The following is a 12,185-nucleotide window of genomic DNA, read 5'->3' on the forward strand; positions in this document are numbered from 1 at the left end:
TTACGTTACACGGTATTTGTGCAGAATTTTTTCAAACGTGTTTTTTTTGGAAAAAACTGTTTCATGAATATATAAAAAAAACCCACTAAAATTAGCCTGATTTTTTTGTATAATGTGAAAGATGATGTTACGCCAAGTAAATAGATACCTAACATGTCACGCTTTAAATTTGTGCACACTCGTGGAATGGCGTCAAACTTCGGTACTTAAAAATCTCCATAGGCGACGCTTTCAAATTTTTTACAGGTTACATGTTTAGAGTTACAGAGGAGGTCTAGTGCTAGAATTATTGCTCTCAATCTAACGATCTCGGAATATGTAACCTGTGTGTATCTGGCTCTGATACTAGCCAGTGCCTCACCAGCCACTGACCACACGGTCTTGAGGCACACATAATCTGCCTCATTAGCAATCCTGCTGCTGGCAATTTTTTTTCTAGCAGCAGAATCGCTCGTATGTCATCAGACTTATAGTTAATAAATGTTTTGACTTAATAAAACATTTTTTACAAGTCACTCATTTACAACATCTAAAAGTACTCTATTGCTAAACAATGCTCTTCAGCAGACCAACCCTTGTGACGTATGATGTGATATAATCTATGGTGTCTATGACAGCTCCTTAGTAGAATGACACCTTCCTGTTCTGTACTCTGTAATAACCCTACAGAATGGAGTATACAGGCCGCCAGTGTTCATGTTAGGTGGAAAATAGTAAGGGCACATAAGGACACTGGATGTGAAGATCACAAAGTGACAGTTTTCTTTCTGACTGTTCCTATTTTCACAAGATCTAATCACTTCCTTGGCTCACAAGGGAATGCATATAACGTGCTATACTTAATTGGATATGAAATTCAACCTAATAAAATTATAAAAAAAATGGAATTGGTATGCCTGCAGTAAGTTCATTTTGGAACAAGTTCATCAAATAAAAAGGAACCTAATTGTGACCCATGGATTCATCAACATGACGGCCCTTCTCTCCCAGGGTTATTTTGCTTGAACAGCAGGAAAATGTTCCAGTTTTAGAGGGCTCCCTATTTTTAGATGCTCCTCGTTCTATATTTAGATGACTCTGCTTCATACAGAGATTTGTAGATTCTCTTTTATTTCTACCTGAATATTTGGCAACCTAAGCAATGTACAACAGTCCCTGTGCCACAATTTATCACTCTTGGGGGGGGACAGTGCTGTAGACTACTGATCAGATCAACATCTCTACTGCTCAGATAAAATCCATTACAGCATAATACGGAATGGACTGTTTTCAATCAGAATAATCTGATAGGCTTGAGCTGAAAGCAAGGAACATTAAAGCACCATCATTCTGCAATACTAGTAAGCAGGAAGCACCGGCATGTCATGAGTAAACACCCCTGACCCCATATACATATGAAATATACTATGCAGAGATATTAGGCTTTAAAGCAAAACAGATTACATTTTAATTAACTTCTATAGTTGGGAAAGATACTGGAGAGTTTAATAAAAGAGCACATAAATTAGTTCTTGCTGGAAAAAAATATTTTAAGCAACAGACAGCATGGATTCATGAAAGACAGAAGTTGTCAAACAAACCTGATTTTCTTTTATGAGGAGGTAAGTAAAACCTTGGACAGAGGGATGGCTGTGGACGTGGTATACTTGGATTTTGCAAAAGTGTTCCCCACACACGGCTAATGTGTAAGGTAAAGTCTATAGGCTTGTAAATGGATAGAAAATTGGCTAAAAGACAGAATTCAGAGAGTAGTGGTTAATGACTCTTATGCCGCGTACACACGAGCGGACTTTCTGGCATACTTGGTCCGGCGGACAATCTGATCGTGTGTAGGCTTCGGCGGACTTTTTTACCCAAAAATCCGCCGGACCTAGGTTTGAAACATGTTTTAAATCTTTCCGTCGGACTCAGTTTCTGACGGAAAGCCCATTTGTCTGTATGCTGGTCCGACGGAAAGCTTGTTCGTCTGTATGCTGGTCCGACGGACCAGATACGACGCAAGGGCAGGGTATTGCATCTCGCGCTCGCTGCAATAGGAAAAACAAATTTTCCTATTGCGGCGAGCGTGGGGCATACCAGGCCCTTAGGTCTGGTATTGATTTTAAAGGGAACCCCCTACGCCGAAAAAACGGCGTGGGGTCGCCCCTAGAATTCATATCAGCCCCCGATCCGAGCACGCAGCCTGGTCGGTCAGGAAAGGGGTGGAGACGAGCGAGCGCCCCCCTCCTGAACCATGCCAGGCCACATGCCCTCAACATGGGGGGTGTGTGCTTTGGGGAAGGGAAGGCCCTGCGGGCCCCCCCACCGCAAAGCACCTTGTCCCCATGTTGATGAGGACAAAGGGCCTCTTCCCAAAAACCCTGGCCATTGGTTGTCGGGGTCTGCGGGCAGGGGGCTTATCGGAATCCGGGAGCCCCCTATAATAAGAGGGCCCCCAGATCCCGGTCCCCCACCCTATGTGAATGAGTATGGGGTACATGGTACCCCTACCCATCTACCTAGGGAAAAAGTGTCAATAATAAAACACACTACACAGGTTTTTAAAATAATTTATTAGACAGCTCCAGGGGGGTCTTCCTCCGGCTTCGGGGGTCTTCTTCTGACTTCGGGGGTCCCTCCGGTTCCTCTTCTCCCGGCGTCCGGTTGGTTCTTCTCTGCTCTCTCTTCGGCCGGCTCCTCCGCTGTCTTCACCATCACCCGGTGACCACGCCCCCTAAAACGTCACAGTCCCAGCGTGCCCAGGGACTGTGACGGCAAAAGGGGGCGGGGTCTCCGCTTATATAAGTCACAGCAGAGCGCTCAGAGAGCAGTCCAGCCGGAGAGACCGTCGTGTCAACATCTGGAGAAGAGAAGAGGGAAGAAGCCAAAAAGACAAGAAGCCAGAATTCCGGGCCTCCGCTGGCAAAAGAGCAACATGAAGACAGCGGAGGAGCCGGCAGAAGAACTGGAACACGGGGAGAAGAGGCCAGAGAGAGCGGAGAAGAACTAACTGGACACCAGGAGAAGAGGAACCGGAGGGACCCCCGAAGTCGGAAGAAGACCCCCGAAGCCGGAGGAAGACCCCCCCGGAGCTGTCTAATAAATTATTTTAAAAATCTGTGTAGTGTGTTTTATTATTGACACTTTTTCCCTAGGTAAATGGGTATGGGTACCATGTACCCCATACTCATTCACATAGGGTGGGGGGCTGGGATCTGGGGGCCCTCTTATTATAGGGGGCTCCCGGATTCCGATAAGCCCCCCGCCCGCAGACCCCGACAACCAACGGCCAGGGTTGTCGGGAAGAGGCCCTTGTCCTCATCAACATGGGGACAAGGTGCTTTGGGGGGAGCCCCGCAGGGTGCCCCCCTCCCCCAAAGCACCCACCCCCCATGTTGAGGGCATGCGGCCTGGTACGGTTCAGGAGGGGGGGGCGCTCATCCCCACCCCCTTTCCTGACAGGCCAGGCTGCGTGCTCAGATCGGGGTCTGGTATGGATTTTAGGGGGGACCCCACGCCATTTTTTCAGCATAGGGGGTTCCCCTTAAAACTCATACCAGACCTAAGGGCCTGGTATGCCCTGCGACGGGGCTCGCAAGGTGTCAATCTTGCCGATAAAAGCGGCGAGATTGACTTCCTTTTCTAGTCCCGTCGTACCCGAGTCACGTTCAAAATGAACGGACTTGTCCGTGTGTGGGCAAGTCCGTTCATTCTGAAAGTCCGCCGTAACTCCGGCGAAAGTCCGTCGGAAAGACGAGCGGACTTAGCCTGCCGGAAAGTCCGGTCGTGTGTAGGCAAGTCTGTCCGTTCAGAAAGTCCGCCGGAAAGTCCGGCGGGAAGAATGTCAGACCGAGTATGCCATAAAGTCCGATCGTGTGTACGCGGCATTACTCTGAATGGTCTAAGGTTATCAGTGGTGTACCCCAAGGTTCAGTGCTGGGACCCTTACTTTTTATTATCTTTATTAATAATATAGGGTCTGGGATTAAAAGTACCATTCAGCGTTTGCAGATGACACCAAGCTATGCAGTGGAAGCTGACCTCAATGCACTGTTTAATTGGGCAACTATATGGCAAATGAGGTTTAATGTTGATAAAAGTAAAGTTATGCACTTGGGAGCTAAGAATATGCATGCATCATATATACTAGGTGGGTACAACTGGGTACTTAATAGAATGCAATGGCAAGCTGTGGTTTCCAAAACAAGCAAAATGCTTTCTTGTATTAAGAGAGGTATAGATTCCAGAGAGAGAGATATTATTTTGCCCCTGTACAAATCATTAGTAAGACCTCATCTGGAATATGCAGTTCAGTTTTGGTCACCAGTTCTCAAAAAGGATATCGGGGAACTGGAGAAAGTGCAGAGAAGGGCAACCAAACTGATAAGAGGCATGGAGGAGCTCAGCTATGAGGAAAGATTAGAGGAACTGAATTTATTCTCTCTTGAGAAGAGAAGATTAAGGGGGGATATGTCCAACATGTACAAATACATAACTGGTCCATATAGTGAACTTGGTGTTGAGTTATTGACTTTAAGGTCATCACAGGGGACAAGGAGGCACTCTTTATGTCTAGAGGAAAATAGATTTAATCTCCAAATACGGAAAAGTTTCTTCACAGTAAGAACTGTGAAAATTTGGAATAGATTTCCCCAAGAGCTGGCTCAGGCTAGCTCAGTAGATTGCTTTAAAAAAGTCCTGGATTTTTTTCCTAAATGTACATAATATAACTGGATACTAACATTTATAGGTAAAGTTGATCCAGGGAAAATTCAATTGCCTCTCGGGGGATCAGAAAGGATTTTTTTCCCCTGCTGTAGCAAATTGGATCATGATTTCCTGGAGTTTTTCGCCTTCCTCTGGATCATCTGTGAGCATGGGATTGTGTATATGGGATTGTATGATTTTTTTAAATTTTTTTATTGGTTGAACTATATAGACTTTGTTTGTCTTTTTTCAACTTAACTATGTAATTATGCTTAATTAAAAAGATTTAGATTCTTCTTAAAGCCAAAAAAAGAAGCATTTTCCTTAGAACAGTGGTCTCCACACTGTGGCTTGGGGTCAGATGTGGCCCTTTGCTTGCCTTTATCCAGCCCTTGATGCACTATTACTCTCACTGATGCCTATGATGGGGAACCATTCCTCCCAATGACATCCACAATGGGGCACTATTCCTGTCACTGATACAAACAATGGGGCAGTATTCCTCCTATTAAAACCAATGATGGGGTATTGCTTACTCTCATTGATGACAGGGCATTTTCTAATCCCACTAGCCGCCGTAAAGCCTGAAAAACGTTTTTTACATGTAATTGGGTATTCTTTGCAAAGTAAAGCTTCACCTCATTTACTAAGCTCTGGAGCAACTGCACTTTGCAAAGTCTACATCTATTTAGCTTTAGTAAATCAACCCCATAGGTTAACATGCAGGGGCATTTAGAGGCAGAAAAAACACCAGATGCTCCTAACAGCTGCGTTAAAACTATCCAGTGTGTATGAGACCTAAGGCCTTGTTCACATGGGCGTACTTAAGCATACGCCTGTGCGAGGGCCCTGTTTGCCCTCACGGGGATGTACAGTTGTTCCGTTCATCCCTGTGCAGGCATTCTCATTCATGTCACTCGATAGCCATGCGGGTGCAGGTATGCATCCCCGCACACAGAGGGGCTGTGCACCTGCACAGCTGTCATATTGGAAGAAGCGGCTATGTCCATGAAGTTGCTGTGCCCCAAATGACATAAATCAGACTGTGCGGGGATGCACAGAACACTTGTGTAACCCCCTGCGGCCAAGCATGGCCCTTGCACGGGTGTACTTTTAAAGCAGAGCTCCACCCAAAAGGTGAATGTCCACTTTTCTGCCTACTCCCCTTTTCCGCTGAGACATTTGGCACCATTTGGGGTAGAAGGTACCTGGTTTTGACAGGTACCAGCGCCCACTTCTGGCTCAGTTTGCTGTAGTGAACTGAGCCTGAAGTTTGGCCCCCACTTCCTTCCCCCGCAGCTGGCCCATTCACAAAGTGCAGCACGCTTCGTGCATGCGCAGTAGGAAACAGGCTGCGAAGCTGCAAGGCTTCACTGCCGGTTTCCCTCAGTAAAAATGGCAGCACAGGCATCTGATAGCAGATTGAAAAATCGGCTCGGATGACACAGCTGGATTCCTAGACAAGCAAGTGCCCTAATATTAAGAGCCAGTTCACACCATAGAATTGCAGTTGTGATGCGTTCTAGAAGCTTTTCTGCATGCGCGTTTTTGACACATTTTTGATGCGTTCCTATGCGTTTTTGATGCGTTTTGGTGCGTTTTTGATGCAGTACAGTGCATTTTTTCCCTTCTTTTTTTCTTAACCTTAAATAAGGACATGTGTGTTCCAGTGCATTTTTGGTGCATTCCAATGCATTTTTTATGCGTTTTACAGTATTCCAGTATAGTCCAGTGCAGGAAAAATGCAGCATGTTCTACATTTTTTTCTGGAACTGGAACGAACTGGAACAGCAAGCACTGGTGTGAATTATGCCATTCAAAACCATATAACCTACTTTCCATGCATTTTTGATGCAGAAAAAAAATGTACTGGACTGCATGTGGTGTGAACTGGCCCTCAAAGTCAGCAGCTAGTATTTGTAGCTGCTGACTTTTATTTTCTTTTTGGGGGGGGGGAGCCTGGAGCTCCTCTTTAAGTATAACCATGTGAATGAGGCCTAATAGAGCATGCTAGGTTTTGGACTCCTTGGGTATTTAGTGGAGATGAAGTTACCCCCAGGCACCAATGACTCTGGGAACACTTTTTGTAGAGATAAGTTTATAACTTTTACAGCTCTGTATTAGCTCTGTTGCTTTTTTGACTATGAATTTGGTTGATAAATCATTTTGGTGAGAATGTACAAAGTGACATGCAGCTGTGTGCAGCATTTGTGTTGTGTCAAGTATGAGCACACTCGGTGCAGGACGTGGAAATGTCATTCATTTATAAAGAGCTGGAAAGTCTCAGCAGATATACAAACATGCATATATAATCTTCCATAAATATTTGTCTGAGGTTAAGAACTGGTGGCAATTGCTGGAGAAATCGGCAAATGGATGAGTAATGTGAGAAAAGAAAAGCATGTCCTGGCACTACTGTCCATCCACCCACAACTTCATAGAGAAGAGAGCAAATTACCGTGGCATCGTCAGAGCCCGAGGCAAAGGCATCTCCACTGGGGTAATACCTGCAGAGAGAGGGAGAGGTGAGGGTAAGCTAAGAAAGAGAATAAATTCGGTCATAGATGGTCTGTTTTGTGGGCTCCAGTATTTCTTGTGATCTTTGTGCCATATAGCCAGTTTTATTGCTATCTAGGTTCTCGTTAGAAAAATTTCCATTCGCTTATGGTCCTGGAGACACTAGGACAAGAAACAACAGGGTGTAGGTGTCACCAGGACAGGAAAGCCACAGTGAGCAATACAAACTTGACAGATGTTCATACCCCCAACTCACTCTTTAACCACTTCAATACCGGGCCAATTCTGACACTTTGCTCCTACATGTAAAAATCATAATTTTTTTTGCTAGAAAATTACATAGAACCCCCAAACATTATATATGTTTTTTTAGCAAAGACCCTAGAGAATACAATGGTGGTTGTTGCAACTTTTTATCTCACACAGTATTTGCGCAGGAATTTTTCGAATGCGTTTTTTTTGGGAAAAAAACTGTTTTGTGTTTAAAAAAAAAACAAAACAGTAAAGTTAGCCCAATGTTTTTGCATTTTGTGAAAGATGAAGTTACGCCGAGTAAATAGATACCTAACATGTCACGCTTCAAAATTGCACACGCTCGTGGAATGGCGCCAATGTTCGGTACTTAAAAATCCCCATAGGCGACGCTTGAAATTTTTTTACTGGTTACATGTTTTGAGTTACAGAGGAGGTCTAGGGCCAAAATTATTGCTCTCGCTCCAATGTTCGCGGCGATACCTCACATGTATGATTTGAACACCGTTTTCATATGTGGGCGGGCCTTACGTATGCGTTCGCTTCTGCATGCGAGCACACGGGGACAGCGGCGCTTTAAAATTTTTTTTTTTTTTATTGTTAATTATATATATATTTTTTTTTTTGACACTTTTTTGAAAAAAAAAAAAATTGATCACTTTTATTCCTATTACAAGGAATTTAAACATCCCTTGTAATAGCAATATGACATGTCAGGTGCTCTTAATAGTGAGACATGGGGTCAATAAGACCCCATATCTCACCACTAGGCTGGGAAGCCTGAAATTAAAAAAATAAATAAAACGATCGCTGCTTCCCAGCCGAAGCGGCTCCGTTTTTTTGAATGGAGAGGCCGGGCGTGACGTCATCATCGCGCCCAGCCTCCGACGATCATAGAGACTCCAGGGACCATCTGGTCCGCCGGAAATCTCTATGTTCTACATCCGGCGCCGGCGGATCCACTCTCCGCCTCACCGATCGTAATGGTGAGTCGGAGCAAGCACCGGAGGGCGGCGGGAGGGGGGGGACATCCCCTCTCGCCTCCCATAGGAACGATCAAGCGGCGGAACAGCCGCTATGATTGTTCCTATGGTGTAGAGATTCGCCGGCTGAAACCGGCAATATCTGAATATCTGAATCATTCAGATGTACCTGCTCAAAGCCCAGGACGTCATATGACGTCCGTGGTACTGAAGTGGTTAAAATAAATGTGTCACCAAGACAGGAAGTAAGGTTAAAACTCCTTAACGGGAGGACAAACAGTAGTAAAAACCTGACAAATATAATAATATTAAAAATCTCTTTTCCAAAAATTTTGCCTGGGTTTGGGCTTAACCAGGTATCATAAGTATCTCATTAATTTTAGTGTGCTCCAAATGAGATGATGAACAACATGTGGTAAAGTTTTTCATGTTTTATTTCTGTCTTTGTATCGATCGGAGAAGTGTCTCCTTCCTTCCCGTGTGGTTTCATGACAGGAAGTAAGGGGAAATCTCTTCACTGGGGCAAGGATATAAATAAATACCCAACAAAGTTTCTAATCCCTCTCCACTCATCCAAAACGAAATAATGTCTGGAGTTCCACTTTTAAAAGAATTCATATTAAATTTGTAAATCCTGACTACAGAGATAGAGTAGTGTGAAAAAGTAATTGCCCCCTCCCATGCTGAGTCATGATTAAACTGTGATTAACCACACTTTTTTGGAAAGCTGAGCTAAATTTCACTTGCCACACCCAGGCCTGATTACTGCCAGACCTGTTGAATCAAGCAATCACACATAAATAGAAGCTGTCTGACAAAGTGAAGCATGCTACCAGATCACAAAAAGACACACATCATGCCACAATCTAAAAACAAAATCAAGAACAGATTAGAAACAAAGTAATGTACTTGTATCGGTCTAGATATGGTTTCAAAGCCATTTCTAAGGCTTTGGAACTCCAGTGAACCATGGGGAGAGTCATTATCCACAAATGGAGATAACTTGGAGAAGTGGTGAATCCTCCCAGGAGTGGCGGGCCTACAAAAATTACTCCAGGAGCATGACGACAATTCATCCAGGAGGTCATAAAAGAACCCAGAACAACATCTAAAGAACTACAGGCCTCACTTGCCTCAGGTAAGATCAGTGTTCATGATTCAACAATAAGAAAGAGACTGGGCAAAAATGGCATCCATGGGAGAGTTCCAAGGCCAAAGCCACTGCTGGCCAAAAAGAACACAAAGGCTCATCTCACATTAACCAAAAAACATTTTGATTATTTGCCTAAGACTTTTAGGCAAATATTCTGTGGACTGATGAGACAAAAATGTTACTTTTTGGAAGGTGTGCGTCCCGTTACATCTGGCATAAAACTAATACAGCATTTCATAATAAGAACATAATACCAACAGTCAGACATGGTGGTGGTAGCGTGATGGTCTGGGGTTGCTTTGCAGCTTCAGGACCTGGACAACTTACCATAATTGATGGAACCATGAATTCTGAGCTCTACCAGAAAATCCTAAAGGGGAATGTCCGGCCATCAGTTACTGACCTCAAGCTACTGTGCACTTGGGTTATGCAGCAGGACAATGATCCGAAACACAACAGCAAGTCCACCTCCAAATGGTTCAAACAAAGCAAACAGAACAGGAAGTGAAGGAAAATCTCAACAATGGGACATAGATGACAAAAAGGACAGTGGTTATAACCCTTCTTTACTCTTTCCAAAGTTAAAAAAATAAGTTTTGCCTTTGATTATGGTGTATTCCCCTATTATTATGTGTAGGACACTTTTTCGCAGCGGGAGGAAGTAACTGTGTGGCCATATACTGTATGTAGTATGTTGATCTGCCACTGTATTACAACACTGCGGTGCTGACCTGACGCTGTTGATATCAGATTCATGAGTTTCAAATGACTGAATGCACTGGCCAGTCCTCATGTCCCATACCATAGCTTTCTTGTCACATCCCTAAAAAGGTAAAGAAATTGAATAAGAACAGAAGCATGTTAACAGTTCTCTAACAAGGTAATCACATATAATACTTTAAAAAAAAGACCTGTCATATTGTGGTCAACATCATTGTTTAAAGGTAGACAGGAATGTAGAAAAATATGTTTTTTTTTTAATGATCTGCCCCTAAGAGCCGGTTCACACGGGGGCGACTTGTCAGGCAACCTAGACGCCTGACAAGTCGCCTCCCGTTCTGTACAATGGAACCTTTCTAATCGGAGCGACGCAAGTCGCTCCGACTTAGAAGAAAGGTTCCTGTACTACTTTGGGGGCGACTTGCATAGACTTCTATACAGAAGTCGTCTTCCAAGTCGCCGCGGCAGTCGTGTGCAGGTCGCCTCGGTGAGGCGACCTGCAAGTCGTGCCGCTTCTAATGTGAACCGGCGCTTCGGCTAGGTAATACCGCAAAGTAATTTTGATCCAATGTCACTTTGTTGCAACTTGGTTGTGTTTTCAATGTGGCTTGCATTTTCTCTCAGTAGATTCACACCTATGCTATTTTTTAATGCGTTTTGCTGTTTGCAGAAAGGCACTGCAATCCATTTAACATCATTTCCTATATTACACATTCACATCTATGCGTTTTTCAGCTGCTGCGTTTTTGGAAAGGGTCAGGAACTTTTTTTCTTGCAGCAGATTGTGTTTGTGTGTAATAGACTTCAATGGCGTTTTTACATGTGTTTTGCCGCCAATTCTTATTTTTACATTCAGCTGTCAGCAGGGAACCCCGCTGACAGCTGATGACTCATTGGTTGTTAAGGACACAGCAGGCACCTGCTCCTTAAAGTGGTTGTAAACCCACTTAGTAAAAAAAATAAATAAATAAATAAAACCTGCAAGACAAAGGCATAATGAGCTACTAGCTCATTATATATTACTTACCTTAGATCGAAGCCCCCGCAGCGGTCCTCATTCACCTCTCTGGCCGGCGACATCACTACCAGAGTTACTTCCAGGTATCGCAGGCTCCATGCGCAGGGGAGCTGCCGGTAACGGCACAATCTGCCATCACGTACTGCCATTGCTTCAGTGCGCATGTGCCGATGAGCCTTATTATAGGCTTACCTGTAGCAAAAGGTGGTCGGTAAGGGTTTACAACCACTTTAAAAACCAGTTTGTTAAAAAAAAAAAAAAGCATGAAAACTGCATGCACAATGCATAAAATTGTGTGTTCTAAAACGCAAAATTCACTGAAAAACGAGACAGAAAACAGCATCAATCTAGCCTACGGGGCCAAATCTCACAGTGAGACCCCATGCACACAGGGTATTTGCCCAGCTCTCCTAAACGCCTTTCCTCCTAGGTGCCTTGACATGTGACGTGTGACGTCTAAACGTATTTAGGTGTGTTTAGCCACATCAAGCACTTGGGCCTTAATTCATCTCATTGGCCAGAATAATCATTTATTCTGGCCATTGCAATAAATTAACGCTCAAGCGCTTGACGTGCCTAATGTTAATATGCATTTAGATGTGTTTACATGTGTCAAGCGTTTTTTCTGCCAAACACTGCTGTTCTTGGACACGCAGGCAGTGGGTTTTTTCTGCTTCTGAACGCCTATGTGTGCCTGGACACATAAGTTAGCATGTAGGGGCGTTTAGAGGCAGAAAAAAAACGCCAGACACCCCTAAAAGCAGTGTTTATAACGCTTAGTGTGCATGAGGCCTTTATCACACCAAGAACCTTTCCAAAATCGCACCGCATGAAGTCGTTTGATGTGAACGGGCAC

The 12,185-nt window shown here is 44.1% G+C and overlaps 1 protein-coding gene across 1 annotated transcript in view; it reads right to left on the reverse strand.

The window, feature by feature from the left end:
* GNB5 (G protein subunit beta 5) overlaps positions 1 to 12,185 on the reverse strand; it is a 117,327-nt gene that overhangs the window by 22,084 nt on the left and 83,058 nt on the right. The window contains exons 9-10 of the mRNA XM_073618723.1: positions 10,323 to 10,414; positions 7,145 to 7,193 (exon numbers count right to left, since the gene is read on the reverse strand). Of these exons, the coding sequence (XP_073474824.1) occupies positions 7,145 to 7,193; positions 10,323 to 10,414 (141 nt within the window). The remainder of the gene's footprint in view (positions 1 to 7,144; positions 7,194 to 10,322; positions 10,415 to 12,185) is intronic.

This window comes from Aquarana catesbeiana, linkage group LG03 (assembly GCF_042186555.1).
Source record: "Aquarana catesbeiana isolate 2022-GZ linkage group LG03, ASM4218655v1, whole genome shotgun sequence".
NCBI classification, from domain to species: Eukaryota; Metazoa; Chordata; class Amphibia; order Anura; family Ranidae; genus Aquarana; species Aquarana catesbeiana.